Source organism: Drosophila persimilis, unplaced genomic scaffold, assembly GCF_003286085.1.
Source record: "Drosophila persimilis strain 14011-0111.01,24,50 unplaced genomic scaffold, DperRS2 tig00001710-arrow-arrow-pilon, whole genome shotgun sequence".
In the NCBI taxonomy this organism is placed as follows: domain Eukaryota; kingdom Metazoa; phylum Arthropoda; class Insecta; order Diptera; family Drosophilidae; genus Drosophila; species Drosophila persimilis.
Window position 1 is genome coordinate 56361 of NW_020825556.1, and position 16057 is coordinate 72417.

General features: G+C 50.7%; 2 protein-coding genes across 2 annotated transcripts; both read left to right on the forward strand.

The window, feature by feature from the left end:
- Positions 1 to 1452: 1452 nt before the first annotated feature.
- On the forward strand, positions 1453 to 3667 carry LOC6594124. Its single transcript, XM_026994276.1, has 3 exons — positions 1453 to 2417; positions 2470 to 2911; positions 2971 to 3667. The coding sequence occupies exons 1-3, from the start codon at positions 1645 to 1647 to the stop codon at positions 3604 to 3606; spliced, it is 1851 nt and encodes a 616-aa protein (XP_026850077.1). The 5' UTR covers positions 1453 to 1644; the 3' UTR covers positions 3607 to 3667.
- Positions 3668 to 4532: 865 nt separating this feature from the next.
- Positions 4533 to 5536, forward strand: LOC113567101 (terminal uridylyltransferase Tailor-like; the record flags this gene model as incomplete). The annotated part of the gene is made up of 2 exons (XM_026994278.1): positions 4533 to 5131; positions 5200 to 5536. Coding segments are annotated over exons 1-2 (755 nt in total), but the record flags the coding sequence as incomplete, so codon positions are not given.
- Positions 5537 to 16057: the final 10521 nt, after the last annotated feature.

The window sequence follows — 16057 nt, forward strand, 5'->3', positions numbered from 1 at the left end:
CACGATTCGCTGCAGTTTCGCTTTAGCAACAATGAGTCTCATTCCATACACAATTGTTGCTAATTTACCAGCAACATTGCAACTGTTTTTTTGTTGAACTATTTTGCTTAAACCTTGTTTAGTCAAAATACAATAAAAGCAAGGACTAAAAACTGGCCAGTTAAGTAAAAAATTGATTCATAATTCGTATAAAATTATGTGGGCATAGATAAAGGCCCGGTTGACAACATTTAAATCCTTGTCTCTCACTTTCAAAAAAGTTCGATTTGGCGCGCACTACTCGGTATGTTTTGTATATTCTGAGGGTCATACTGTAGAAATACTGGTTTTCGCCGCGTTCCCATGGTATTTTTGTCAATTTCATCAATCTATTAATTTAATTTTCAATGTTATATAGAAATCCAATAAATGCAAGTATTTCGAATAGACCAATCATGTATAGAATTGATTCATCAATAGTACAAAATTAAGTGGGCATGGCTAAATGTTCCATATAGATAATATTATTCAACGGAACAAAGAATTGGTCGTTTTTTGAATCGAATTTGAGTTCGCCGCAGTTCGCCCCAGTTCGCTTTAGCAACACAAATGTTGCGGCAACATTTACTTGAAAACCGTTTTTTGGTCAAAATAAAATACATAAAGGTAATTAAAAGAAGCAGTCTTGTAGAAAATGCATTTATCTATGGGATAAAGCTAAGTGGGCATATATAGCTTGAAATATAGGCAATACCCGATTCGCCGCAGTTTCGCTTTTGCAACAATGAGTCTCATTCCATACACAAACATGTTGCTAGTTCCAAGCACACATACCCTGGGGGAAATGGATGATATAAAATTGTCAATACGTTTGTCTTCCAAGGCTCAATAGGTATCAGGATCGACATAAATATATACAAGATACTAATAATGTACTTGAATATGTCTAAAGAATGTCAATTTGAGAAAAGGTCTTAATAAATTACGTTGGATCTTCATACAAAATTAGCGAAATAGGGTGTACAAAGAGCTATACACGCATCACGTCTTCAAATACCAGCAACATTGCGACTGTTTTTTTTTTTACCTATTTTGTTTAAACCTTGTTTTAGCCAAAATACAGTAAAAGCAAGGATTAAAAACTAACCAATTGTGTAGAAAATTGATTCATCAATGGGATAAAATTATGTGGGCATGGCTAAATGTTCTATATAGCTAGTAATATTCAACGGAATATGAAAAACGAGGAATATGTATAATATAACTTGAATTTGTCAGTATATTTATGGTATATTTTGAAAATGCGACGGTATATCTTGGTATATTTCTGAGAGTCGGGCGGTATATTTTATTGATCCGCGGTCACACTGACTGTGATTTTTGCAGACAAATTTTGAATTTTTGCAAAAAATTTAATTTTAATTTTGCAAGTGAAATGCAATTGAATAATTGTCGCGAAGTGCGCGACTGCGAAGATGTTGATGTTGCGGGGGCCTTGATACTTTAAAGGAGCTTCGGCGACGGTGATAAGCTGGCGCAGCAGGAAAAATCGGCGTAGGATACGAAAACTAGTTCTTACAACAACTTCTGGTCCCCCCAAACTCACGCACACAAACTCGCAGACAGTTATTGTTGTGGCAGACAGACAACAAGCTCCTCCCAAATATGGAAGGAATGGACCTGTGGACGTCCATGTTCTCGGCAGACTTTGAGGAGGGGGAGGAGGAGATTGAGCAATATGCGAATGAAAACGGTCTGGACAACAATCCCGCCGGCGACAGTGACGACATTCTGCCCGAGGGCGATGGCGACGACGAGGACGAAGAAAACGAGGAGGAGGACGACGATGATGATGATAATGATGTGGAGGATGATGCGGAGGAGGAGACCGGCCGTGACAGTGGGAAAACAAAAGAGCCCGATCAGGATGATGATGCCATATTTCAGTTCGATCTGGAGCCGATTGTAAGCATTGGAGAGCCACAGGCTCAGCCACCGTTGCTGGCGCCTCCGGGTCCACTTGGCGCGCCGCCTGTGCGTCCCATGCATCGCCACTCACTGCCCAGGGCCAGCCAGGGTCGGCCCAAGGAGGGGCGTCTTTCGGGCGTGCTAACGCGGCCCACCACCTCGCAGATCAATGCAACCGATGCGAACGGGATTCCCATCAACTATGAGCTGGGCGTCATCTACATCTGCCCCGCGTGCGGAGCGGAATTCCGGCAGCAGGATCTCTGGAAACGCCACATGAACCAGATGCACCAGTTCAACACGCGCCGCGGCCTCAACTTCATGGCCATGGACAAGCTCTATCATCGGTGCCTGGAGTGCAACAAGCGCATCGCCATGCATAGCCGGGAGAACCTTCTGAAGCACAAGTTCACCCATCTGCCGTTCAGGTGCACCAAGTGCTACATCTGCAAACGGGAGTACAAATACAGGTGAGTGAGAACCTCCAAGGATTCAGCTTACTTACGCAGAAATTCTTTGCAGACAAGACCTGATGGTCCACCTGAGGATGGTCCACTGCGACGAGGTTGTGGCCATGATGCGGGAGGGCTTCAACTTGGCGGGCCGAAAGACGCGGGTGCGGGAGCCGCGCACAGAACAAATGCAACGCAAGGACCCGTTCCCAGAGGAGGATGATGAGCGGAACGATCTTCTCGAGCCGGAGACTGAGACTGTGCCACCTATGCTGGAAGAGGAGGCCCCGCCGAGGCGCAGGAAGAAGCGCTACCAAGGAGGTCCCTCCGGCGATGGAGGTGCGGATCTTTGCGAGGATTACATCCACTACATGTGCCCCGATTGCGGCACGGAGTGCGACACGCACGCCCAGTGGAGTCAGCACATTGAGTTTGTCCACGACTACGTCAGTCGCAGGGGGCTCAACTTCATCAGCGTGGACATGCAGATGCAGTGCCTCGAATGCAAGAAGGTGAGTTAGGTGCTTAGTCCTGGGGATTGCCCCTCTTAAAGAGCTGCCCCTTTCCGCAGATTGTCATCCCCAACACCATTAAGACGCTGCGGGCGCACAAGTTCACGCATCTGTCGCAGCCCGCGTGGCTCCGCTGCAAGCTGTGCTACAAGGGCTACACGGAGCACCACGAGCTGGTCAGTCATCTGCTGAAGCAGCACCACCTGGAGTCGCTGATGCCCGAAGATTCGCCTGATCCATCACCCGTCAAAAAGACAGACGGAGGCGGAGGCGACGACTGGGAGGACAATGGAAACGGGAGCGTCTTCGATGACGTGTCACCGCACTTTGAAGATGTCCCGCGGCGGGGAGGCCGTATCGGGAGCGATGACATGTATGAGCCCCACATCGACTACCTGTGTCCGCAGTGCGGCAAGGAGTTCATCGAGAAGAAGCACTGGCGCACCCATGTGGTGCAGGTGCACGGCATGAACGACGTGACGAAGCTCAACTTTGAGATAATCAACGATCGCCAGCTGAAGTGCACGGAATGCGCCAAGATCATAACAAACGCCTACGGCATACAGAATGCCCAGCAGCACAGGATCACACACCTGCCATTCAAGGCGTACGCCAGGTGCAAGTCAAGTACATCGCCAGGCTCCCAGCTGAGATATTCACTCAAGGATTCGAGCCTCAAGAAGCGCACATCCTGAAAGTGAGTCTCTGCTGTTGTCCTCATGTTGTCTTTCAGTTTGAAGCTGTGACACTTTTGTTTCTGCGCCCAGGCAAGGTTCTCCAGCCTCACATTCAGGGGCACAGAGTCAGGAAGCTCTTTTACAAGCCACTTGCTCACAGTCTTGTTAGCCCCGTTCTGTTTGCTATTTTCTATGCCAAGAATAGACTTTAGTGACGTCCAGAGGTCCCTTGTCCAGGTGAGGGATACACCCAAATGGCCATAATCGTGCTGATCGTCACACAACCCCAGCGGAGACACAGAGGTGGCTCCCAGGTTTAGCAGCCGCTTGCTTAGCTTCTTGGCAGCGTAATTGAACTTTGGATAGCTGGAGTCCCCGAGGCCCAGGCACGCGAACTGTAGTCCCTGCAAAGATTGGGCCGGTAAACTTCGTTTCAGCAAGAATCGCCAGGCCTGCTTCATGTTATCCGGCTCTATACCGTCCCCAGTGGTGGCCACCACGAACACAACCAGCCGCTCTTCGATGAGCTGCTGCATGTCGAAGTCCTCGAAGGATAGAACGGGGCCATGGAACCCCAGTGGACGCGATTCCCGCCATATTTGCTCAGCCACGTCCTGGGCAGTACCGGTTTGGCTGCCGTAAAGAACTAATAGCCTCATGGTGGACAATTTTGATTTTCTGAGCCGATAAAATTGTTTATTACCAATAGGAGAAGTGTGACCGCGGACTCATTGATAAAATAGACCGTATAGAAATATACCAAAATATACCGTCTTATTTTAAAAATATACTGTAAATATACTGACAAAACAAAAAAAAAACATGATAGTAGTAATCGTTCATCTTGCTGAAGACGATAGGAAAACAAAACAAACCAAAAACGGATGAAAAATAGAAAATAATAAGTGAGATTGCAAAAACTTTACCAAACCAAACACGTAGCAAGGGAGCGCACTGAAATGGCTTCATTCTATTTGGCGCTCTTGGAAGTGTTTTCTATTGTTGATATGTTTGATTAAATCTTTTTAACACGGTCCAAAAAAAAGGGAGCATTTAAAATTATTACTATTATAGTATTATTGAATTATACGAAACCACATTTGCTTCGATTTCTTCCCAGAAAAAATGTTGGCTCCAGATCGGGTCCCAGCAGAGACACGGGCACCAGGTGACAGTGCCGCCGACATGGTTTTCTGCACGGTGTGTGCTGCCCCCTTCCAGACTGTGACGGATTGCTTGGCCCACGAGTTGCAGAAGCACAAGAACACAAAAAACACGCAAAAAAAATTTCGGCAAAAACTCAGCGCCCTAACCAAGCAGTTCGCCAGCGATCAAACCCAAAGCGAACGCAGCAAGCTGCAGGAGGCTCTTGACAAGACCAGTGACGGCCAGTACCTGGAGACAATATTGAATCTTTATAAAGCTGACTCGATACGCCTGAATCGTACCTTCAGCCACGTGCGCAACTGCTTTGAAAGGGAAGAGGCTCTACAAGTGAAAGTATTTCCCTTTGGCTCGCTGGTTACCGGATTGGCTTTAGATGGTGAGTGGGGGTGTACATTTGGCGGATGTTTCGCCTGCTAGAATAATTAATCCTCTGGCTTCGTCTAGACAGCGACATTGACTTGTATCTGGAGTCTACGAATGATCAGTTATCTTGCCCAAAGCGGCTCTTCAACAAAGTACTGCGGCTTCTGCACCGTTCGATATGCTTTACTGATGTCACAAACATTCGACATGCCCGGGTGCCCATTATTCGCTGCAAGCATCAATTGACAGGCCTCCACATCGACATCAATATGTCCAATCCGAACAGCACATACAATTCTCGCTTTATCAGAGAGCTGATGAACCGCGAAGACAAATTGCACAAGCTCGCTCTGTTCCTGAAAATCTGGGGAAAAAAACTTAAAGTCGTTCGAATGGGCGTCGTCGTCCTCTTCTGGCAGTCCAGACTCGAGACTCGATTCCACGATCGGGGCAAAAGGCTCCAAAAGTATGAATTGTCAAGAGGGTGTCAAGTGTGTGTGTGTGCGGTGTGAGTCAAGAAAGTAAAGTGGGGCCACGCTCAAAAGTATGCTGTCTCTTCCTTGTAATTTTCCCCAACTTAAAATTTGATTTGATCCCCTGTGAATTTGTCAACTTGATGTTTTGTTGGTTCTAATGCGGTATGTGGTCTTCAGTCCCCTCTACTACCCTTGCCGCCTGCTGAGGGCAGACGACTAGGAATGTATCATGTACATGTGGGCGGGCAGTTTATAGGGAACGTAGTGGATATATGCGAAGACTAGCATATTTGGCTCAATTTAGGCCGTAGTGGTGGGGTGTGGCGGCAACTGATGCTGATTTGAAGGTCGATTACGAAACCGATAATCAATTGTCAGCACCGTTGCCGCCGAAGTTTTATCACAGATTGTAATAATTTTTTAGTGGGGTGTCGGAGAACCGCACTAATTACGATAATAACAATGGGGGGGGGGGGGGGGGGGGGGGGAAGAAGGGGTTAAAGAAATGAGATCGAAATGTGCAGAAATGTGCAGTGTTGCAACACGTAGTCAGTTGAGGAATAGATAAAGAGAAAAGGTAAACAATGCAGGTGCTTTGCATGGAAAATAAGTGGAAAGGCACTAAATAAAAGAGACAAGCACTTGCAGAAATAGCAATACAGATAAGTAATAGACTGGAGTGGAGACGACGGAAAAACAGGTAATAAAAGAGATACTACACTGGAACAAAGACGAGACAAAACAGGTACAATTGATTTACGTTTACAATATTACAATAAACATAACAATTTAAAATAATGTCTATATCTTTTACTATAATTACAGGGAAGACAAGAAGCATCGGCCGGCATAGCATAACACAATGCTTGTAAAGACATTGGGTTGCATACCGGCCGACCCCGTCGTCCCCCCTGGTCGTCGAAATTGGCGTCATCCGAAGTCGTCAGAGGTAGCTGCAATTAGCACCTCGTCGTCGTTGTGGCTGTGGCTCCCGGCTTGGAGAACCAGTGGCACTGGTCCGGCCACCAGCTGGGAGCCAGGAGTAGACGGCACACATAGTACTGTGGCGACACGGGTCCGGCCGCCAAAGTGAAATGGATGTGAGTGTGTGTGTGTGCGTCGGTAATTGTGGCCCTAATGTAGAGCGAGTGGCACTGGTCCGGCCACCATCTGTGGGCAATGGCGGTCGATGACACGCCTACTCGAACGGCGCAGGTCCGGCCGCCCAAGTGTAATGGATGTGTGTGTGTGTGTGTGTCTGAATGGCTGGCGGTAAGTATTTTCAGAGCCCTTTTTTAATCGTATTTGTGGCTGATGGATTTTTCCTTTTCCAGGACCATAGGGCACTCTGAATGCCATGGCACTGGATCCGGCCACCAGCTAAGGACGATGGCGATGGCATAACTCGAAGGGCACAGGTCCGGCCGCCCAAGTGTAATGGATGTTTGTGTGTGTGTGTGTATTTCCATTCCAGGTACACATGGCACTCTGAATGCCACGGCACCTGGTTCCAGCAAACCCGATGAGGGCAATGGCGGAGAACGACACACCTACTCGAACGGCACAGGTCCGGCCGCCCAAGTGTAATGGATGTGTGTGTGTGTGTGTGTCTGAATGGCTGGCGGTAAGTATTTTCAGAGCCCTTTTTTAATCGTATTTGTGGCTGATGGATTTTTCCTTTTCCAGGACCATAGGGCACTCTGAATGCCATGGCACTGGATCCGGCCACCAGCTAAGGACGATGGCGGACACGACACACATCTACTCGAACGGCACAGGTCCGGCCGCCCAAGTGTAATGGATGTTTGTGTGTGTGTTGATGTTTTATTTAATTGCTTTGATGGCGGCAGCGTCCGTTGTTAATTTTTGTTGTGGCATGCGGTTGATATGCATTTGTCATTTAATCCATTGCAGTGGCAGAGATGTGTCCAATTAGTACACAGCGTTCCAGGATATCTGGTTGTCAAGATGGTACCTCATGTTGCGGGCGTAGGCCTTAATGTCATCCATGGAGTCGTCATCTGTCCACATCTCATCGTCATCATTTTCTTCATCCGTTTCAGGATCCGTCTCTGGAATGGCGGCTGGCATTGGCCCTGACGTTTTTTGTGGTGGCTGTGGAGCTGGGGCAACCACTGCTGCTGCTGCCATTGTTGGTGGATTTTCCGATGTCACTGGAACTGCTGGAGTTGCCGTCACTGCCTGGGATTGGATGAGCGAGGTGAGTAGTGACATCATCGCTTCCAGCCTCTTTTCCAATCGCGTCATCCTCTGCGTATTCTCCAACAGTGCCTGGCTGCAGGATCCCTCGCAAGATTGGCGTTTCGGCTGCATCTTCTGCCGGGAGCGGTTGTTGGCAAGCTGCTGCTGCTGCTGTCGCTGTTGTTGTTCGCGCTGCGGCTGCTGTTGCAGCTGCTGTAGCTGCTGCTGCTGTTGTGCCTGGGAACGGCTCAATGGCTGCTCTGGACGTCGTCGCCCAGTGCGTGGGCCAGAGGCAGCAGGCGTCTGTTTTTTTGTATGTATTGGCTGCTGCTGCTTCTGCTTCTGCTGATGTTGTTGTCCTCTTCGTCGCCCAGGAGAGGAGACATTGAGTGGCGTCCATGCTGCCTGCTGCTGCTGTCCGCGACAGGGATTGGCTGGCGTTTGAGCTTGCTGTTGCTGCTGCTGTCGGCGCCCTGGATGTGCTGGTGTTCTTGCTGGTGGTGGCTGCTGCTCTGGCAATGGCTGCAGAAGCGAGCTGCGCTTGCGACGCAACTCCTGCATGGCCACTCGGTGGGACAGAAGGCGGCCCCTTGCTGCCTTGAATGCCGGACATCCCTTGTAGGCGCTGATGTGGGCGCCCTGGCAATTGGCGCATTTAGGGGCGTCTGCCCTTGGCTTGGCACATGCCGTGGACGCGTGGGCACCCGCACACTTCATACAGACGAATGAACGCCTGCAGTAGGTGCGGGTGTGCCCGAATGCCTGACATCTGTGGCACTGGGCTGGGTCCACCGGCTTGGCCTGCCTCTCAACGGTCACCAACTGGTTGCCCAGCTGGGTTAATTGGAGGACATCGTGGTGGCTTTCATCCGGCTTGGGGGCTATCTCCAACTCGAACTGGTCGAGCGGCTGTCCATCGGATCTCCCTTTAATGGCTCTAATAAATATAACATAATAACCCAATTCGGCCATCTGATTTTTTATTCGTTGGGTGCTTGTGGAGTGGTGTAGATCTCGCACGACGATCCGTAGCCCACGGTCACTCTTGTGCTGGTGTGTGTAGTGGCCAGTCATCGCCTCGTTGCCGTCGCCATCGCCCAGGATTGCCATGATGGCATCCCTGGTAGCCATGTCGCGGGCCTGGATACGGACACCATTGCGGCTGATGAGCTTGGTGTGATAGCTACTGTTGCCCACCCTCGGGTCATTCTGCAGCTTGTCCAGAATGGGCATAATGTCGGGGACAGCTGGCAGAATGATGGGGGGGGGGAATAATTGTCGTTGGTTGGTGCTGTCGCTGCAGCATCCGAGTTTGTCTGGCATTGGGCATACTCAGGGCGGGCAGCTGGAGCAGCCCAACGCCGCCGCCGCTGCTGCTGCTGTGGGTTCCTGTGCCGCAGCTACTAGTTGCATTTGCAGGTGAGTGAGGTAGAACTAGTGGAGCATTGGCAGGGGCAGGAGCAGGGGCAGGGGCGGGGGCGGGGGCATTTTGTGTAATTGTCCGCTGATGTTGTTGCTGGTTTGATTGTTGGTGATGGGGATGGTTTTGAATTTGGGGGATATGGGATTTGCTTGCCTGTTGGTTAGTTTCCCGGAGTCGTCGTTTGGCCAATGCATAATTGGCATCCAAATTGTCGTCGTCGTCGTCGTCATCAAACTCAACAACCATAACATCACTGTCATCGTCATCATCATCATCATCCACCTCGGTGCGGACGCGCTTCAGTGGCGAACGGGCCGCTGCAGCAGAGGTGGATGGGATATCATCGGTATTGGCTGTGTTTGTTGCTATTGGCTGATGTTGTTGTTGTTGTTGATGTGTTTGCTGCTGCTGATGTTCCTCTGGCGGCGGTGGTGGGGGGGGTCCGCCTGTTAACATTGCTGTTAACAGGCATCGTCTGGCTGCCGACGTAATTGTAGTTGTCGTTTTTGTGTTTGATGTCGCTGTTTGTGTGCTGATGTATGTCATCATTGTATTTGTGGTTGTGGTATTGGCTGTGTGCATTGCATTTGGAACCGCTGCTGTGGCCGATCGAGCGGGGTTTGTGCCATGGCTATGGTTCGAGTTCGAACTCGCTCCCGAACGGGCACTCGAACACGAATCTTTTGTTGGCTGCTGTTCGTGTAGGGGCTGCTCGAGTGCCCTCTCGTACTGTCGCTGGTACGAGGTCGTTACCCGCTCTCTCTTTGCACTCTCTCTCGCTCCTTGCTGTTTCCGGCTCTCTCCACACGAAGCATCGGCATACGGTGCATCGATACGTGTATGTGTGTGTTGGAGTGTGGGAAGCGGAATTATTGGCGCGCTCGGTACCGCTAGGCTTGGCTTGGCTTGACATAGCGGGGCTTGACATTGCGGTGCTTTGGCTGACGCCGCTGCCGCTGCCGACGCCGCCAATGCCTCAAGCCGGCGACTACCGCTGCTGCTGCTGCTGATGTTCTGCTGCTGCTGCTGCTGGCGTTCCTGGGTATGGACCGCCTCCACCCAATCGCCGATCTGGAACTGCTCCTGGCTGGTGAGATTGGGAATGGCCGCCCAGCTGTTGGGGCAGGGCAGGTCGGGGATGGGGCTTGTGGCCGGAGTGGCGGTGATGGTGGTGTCGGCATTTGTGGTCCTCACATACCCGGTAATGGTGGCTGGAGCCGGTCCAGAAATTGGAGGAAGTGCCTCCAACCAGGTGGCGGAGTCGGTGGATTGGCGTCTCAGTATCGCTGCGTTTGCCACGGCGCCGGTGGCTGCGCTGTCGGCGCTGGCTTCGCCGTCGGCGGCGCTGTCGGAGCTGGCAGTGGAAATGGCTGATTTGGGGCGATCCCTGGCTGTGACGCCGTGTGGTCCTCGTCGTCGTCGTCCTCTTCTGGCAGTGGATCCGCGTGGCATAGCTGCGCTGGATTGGCTTTGGTTGGATTTGGTAATATAGTTTTTCGACCGACGCGAGTGGAGATTTTGTCAAGTCAGATTGATTCACACAGTTTTTTTCGCTTTTTTTCCAATTATATACCCGCTTTGGGTTGAGGGCACTCAGTGCTCCATACAGGGGAGGAACTGAGAGGCTGGGGTGTGAGCCGCCAGCAACCAAGCGCGTTGCTTTATTAATTTCTCTTTGTGGGCAGTATATGTTTTAATTTAGTAGATGTACATTTTTGTTTGTTTTTTACAATTTAACTTTTAAACGGCACTCAAACACTTTTTACTGGTACATTTAATGGCACAATAATTTACAAACATATAAACTGCAGCAACGTTAAACACTTGTAACCTCGACTAGGCCCGCAGTCAGCAGGGGGGGGGGCAAGGGAAAAAGAGAAAGAGAGAGAGATAAACTTTTCGGCACTTTGACGGAGGGACTAAACCTCAAACACGACTCGACTCCACAACGCTCACGACACGACTTCACATTTAGGATAGAGATCCAGACTCGAGACTCGATTCCACGATCGGGGCAAAAGGCTCCAAAAGTATGAATTGTCAAGAGGGTGTCAAGTGTGTGTGTGTGTGCGGTGTGAGTCAAGAAAGTAAAGTGGGGCCACGCTCAAAAGTATGCTGTCTCTTCCTTGTAATTTTCCCTAACTTAAAATTTGATTTGATCCCCTGTGAGTTTGTCAACTTGATGTTTTGTTGGTTGTAATGCGGTATGTGGTCTTCAGTCCCCTCTACTACCCTTGCCGCCTGCTGAGGGCAGACGACTAGGAATGTATCATGTACATGTGGGCGGGCAGTTTATAGGGAACGTAGTGGATATATGCGAAGACTTGCATATTTGGCTCAATTTAGGCCGTAGTGGTGGGGTGTGGCGGCAACTGATGCTGATTTGAAAGTCGATTACGAAACCGATAATCAATTGTCAGCACCGTTGCCGCCGAAGATTTATCACAGATTGTAAAAATTTATTTTTAGTGGGGTGTCGGAGAACCGCACTAATTACGATAGTAACAATAAGGGGGGGGAAGAAGGGGTTAAAGAAATGAGATCGAAATGTGCAGAAATGTGCAGTGTTGCAACACGTAGTCAATTGGGGAATAGATAAAGGGAAAAGGTAAACAATGCATGTGCTTTGCATGGAAAATAAGTGGAAAGGCACTAAATAAAAGAGACAAGCACTTGCAGAAATAGCAATACAGATAAGTAATAGACTGGAGTGGAGACGACGGAAAAACAGGTAATAAAAGAGATACTACACTGGAACAAAGACGAGACAAAACAGGTACAATTGATTTACGTTTACAATATTACAATAAACATAACAATTTAAAATAATGTCTATATCTTTTACTATAATTACAGGGAAGACAAGAAGCATCGGCCGGCATAGCAAAACACAATGCTTGTAAAGACATTGCGTTGCATACCGGCCGACCCCGTCGTCCCCCCTGGTCGTCGAAATTGGCGTCATCCGGAGTCGTCAGAGGTAGCTGCAATTAGCACCTCGTCGTCGTTGTGGCTGTGGCTGCCCGCTTGGAGAACCAGTGGCACTGGTCCGGCCACCAGCTGGGAGCCAGGATTGACGGCACACATATTACTGTGGCGACACGGGTCCGGCCGCCAAAGTGAAATGGATGTGAGTGTGTGTGTGCGTCGGCAATTGTGGCCCTGATGTAGAGCGAGTGGCACTGGTCCGGCCACCAGCTGTGGGCAAAGGTGGACAATGACACACATAACTCGAACGGCACAGGTCCGGCCGCCCAAGTGTAATGGATGTGTGTGTGTGTGTGTGTCTGAATGGCTGGCGGTAAGTATTTTCAGAGCCCTTTTTTAATAGTATTTGTGGCTGATGGATTTTTCCTTTTCCAGGACCATAGGGCACTCTGAATGCCATGGCACTGGATCCGGCCACCAGCTAAGGACGATGGCGATGGCATAACTCGAAGGGCACAGGTCCGGCCGCCCAAGTGTAATGGATGTTTGTGTGTGTGTGTGTATTTCCATTCCAGGTACACATGGCACTCTGAATGCCACGGCACCTGGTTCCAGCAAACCAGATGAGGGCAATGGCGGAGAACGACACACCTACTCGAACGGCACAGGTCCGGCCGCCCAAGTGTAATGGATGTTTGTGTGTGTGTGTGACTGAGTGGCTGGCGGTAAGTATTTTGAGAGCCCTTTTTAATCGTATGTGTGGCTGATGGATTTTTCCTTTTCCAGGACCATAGGGCACTCTGAATGCCATGGCACTGAATCCGGCCACCAGCTAAGGACGATGGCGGACACGACACACATCTACTCGAACGGCACAGGTCCGGCCGCCCAAGTGTAATGGATGTTTGTGTGTGTGTGTGACTGAGTGGCTGGCGGTAAGTATTTTGAGAGCCCTTTTTAATCGTATGTGTGGCTGATGGATTTTTCCTTTTCCAGGACCATAGGGCACTCTGAATGCCATGGCATTGGATCCGGCCACCAACTAAGGACGATGGCGATGGCATAACTCGAACGGCCCAGGTCCGGCCGCCCAAGTGTAATGGATGTGTGTGTGTGTGTGTGTCTGAATGGCTGGCGGTAAGTATTTTCAGAGCCCTTTTTTAATCGTATTTGTGGCTGATGGATTTTTCCTTTTCCAGGACCATAGGGCACTCTGAATGCCATGGCACTGGATCCGGCCACCAGCTAAGGACGATGGCGATGGCATAACTCGAAGGGCACAGGTCCGGCCGCCCAAGTGTAATGGATGTTTGTGTGTGTGTGTGTATTTCCATTCCAGGTACACATGGCACTCTGAATGCCACGGCACCTGGTTCCAGCAAACCAGATGAGGGCAATGGCGGAGAACGACACACCTACTCGAACGGCACAGGTCCGGCCGCCCAAGTGTAATGGATGTTTGTGTGTGTGTGTGACTGAGTGGCTGGCGGTAAGTATTTTGAGAGCCCTTTTTAATCGTATGTGTGGCTGATGGATTTTTCCTTTTCCAGGACCATAGGGCACTCTGAATGCCATGGCATTGGATCCGGCCACCAACTAAGGACGATGGCGATGGCATAACTCGAACGGCCCAGGTCCGGCCGCCCAAGTGTAATGGATGTTTGTGTGTGTGTGTCTGAATGGCTGGCGGTAAGTATTTTGAGCGCCCTTTTTAATCGTATGTGTGGCTGATGGATTTTTCCTTTTCCAGGACCATAGGGCACTCTGAATGCCATGGCACTGAATCCGGCCACCAGCTAAGGACGATGGCGGACACGACACACATCTACTCGAACGGCACAGGTCCGGCCGCCCAAGTGTAATGGATGTTTGTGTGTGTGTTGATGTTTTATTTAATTGCTTTGATGGCGGCAGCGTCCGTTGTTAATTTTTGTTGTGGCATGCGGTTGATATGCATTTGTCATTTAATCCATTGCAGTGGCAGAGATGTGTCCAATTAGTACACAGCGTTCCAGGATATCTGGTTGTCAAGATGGTACCTCATGTTGCGGGCGTAGGCCTTAATGTCATCCATGGAGTCGTCATCTGTCCACATCTCATCGTCATCATTTTCTTCATCCGTTTCAGGATCCGTCTCTGGAATGGCGGCTGGCATTGGCCCTGACGTTTTTTGTGGTGGCTGTGGAGCTGGGGCAACCACTGCTGCTGCTGCCATTGTTGGTGGATTTTCCATGGATTGCCATGATGGCATCCCTGGTAGCCATGTCGCGGGCCTGGATACGGACACCATTGCGGCTGATGAGCTTGGTGTGATAGCTACTGTTGCCCACCCTCGGGTCATTCTGCAGCTTGTCCAGAATGGGCATAATGTCGGGGACAGCTGGCAGAATGATGGGGGGGGGGGGGGGAATAATTGTCGTTGGTTGGTGCTGTCGCTGCAGCATCCGAGTTTGTCTGGCATTGGGCATACTCAGGGCGGGCAGCTGGAGCAGCCCAACGCCGCCGCCGCTGCTGCTGCTGTGGGTTCCTGTGCCGCAGCTACTAGTTGCATTTGCAGGTGAGTGAGGTAGAGCTAGTGGAGCATTGGCTGGAGCAGGGGCAGGGGCAGGGGCGGGGGCAGGGGCATTTTGTGTAATTGTCCGCTGATGTTGTTGCTGTTGCTGGTTTGATTGTTGGTGATGGAGATGGTTTTGAATTTGGGGGATATGGGATTTGCTTGCCTGTTGGTTACTTTCCCGGAGTCGTCGTTGGCCGATGCATAATTGGCATCCAAATTGTCGTCGTCATCGTCATCAAACTCAACAACCATATCATCACTGTCATCATCGTCATCGTCATCCACCTCGGCGCGGACGCGCTTCAGTGGCGAACGGGCCGCTGCAGCAGAGGTGGATGGGATATCATCGGTATTGGCTGTGTTTGTTGCTATTGGCTGATGTTGTTGTTGTTGTTGATGTGTTTGCTGCTGCTGATGTTCCTCTGGCGGCGGTGGTGGGGGGGGGTCCGCCTGTTAACATTGCTGTTAACAGGCATCGTCTGGCTGCCGACGTAATTGTAGTTGTCGTTTTTGTGTTTGATGTGGCTGTTTGTGTGCTGATGTATGTCATCATTGTATTTGTGGTTGTGGTATTGGCTTTGTGCATTGCATTTGGAACCGCTGCTGTGGCCGATCGAGCGGGGTTTGTGCCATGGCTGTGGTTCGAGTTCGAACTCGCTCCCGAACGGGCACTCGAGCACGAATCTTGTGTTGGCTGCTGTTCGTGTAGAGGCTGCTCGAGTGCCCTCTCGTACTGTCGCTGGTACGAGGTCGTTACCCGCTCTCTCTTTGCGCCTTCTCTCGTTCCTTGCTGTTTCCGGCTCTCTCCACACGAAGCATCGGCATACGGTGCATCGATACGTGTATGTGTGTGTTGGAGTGTGGGAAGCGGAATTATTGGCGCGCTCGGTACCGCTAGGCTTGGCTTGGCTTGGCATAGCGGTGCTTGACATTGCGGTGCTTTGGCTGACGCCGCTGCCGCTGCCGACGCCGCCAATGCCTCAAGCCGGCGACTACCGCTGCTGCTGCTGCTGATGTTCTGCTGCTTCTGCTGCCGCTGGCGTTCCTGGGTATGGACCGCCTCAACCCAATCGCCGATCTGGAACTGCTCCTGGCTGGTGAGATTGGGAATGGCCGCCCAGCTGTTGGGGCAGGGCAGGTCGGGGATGGGGCTTGTGGCCGGAGTGGCCGTGATGGTGGTGTCGGTATTTGTGGTCCTCACATACCCGGTAATGGTGGCTGGAGCCGGTCTAGAAATTGGAGGAAGTGCCTCCGACCAGGTGGCGGAGTCGGTGGATTGGCGTCTCAGTATCGCTGCGTTTGCCCCGGCGCCGGTGGCTGCGCTGTCGGCGCTGGCCTCGCCGTCGGCGGCGC

What these genes read in the sequence shown, in the direction of transcription:
- LOC6594124 (XM_026994276.1), top strand. Translation starts at nt 1,645, where the DNA reads ATGGAAGGAATGGACCTGTGGACGTCCATGTTCTCGGCAGACTTTGAG. An exon ending in AAACGGGAGTACAAATACAG is followed by an intron (nt 2,418 to 2,469) that starts GTGAGTGAGAAC and finishes AATTCTTTGCAG; the next exon opens with ACAAGACCTGATGGTCCACC. An exon ending in AGTGCCTCGAATGCAAGAAG is followed by an intron (nt 2,912 to 2,970) that starts GTGAGTTAGGTG and finishes CCCTTTCCGCAG; the next exon opens with ATTGTCATCCCCAACACCAT.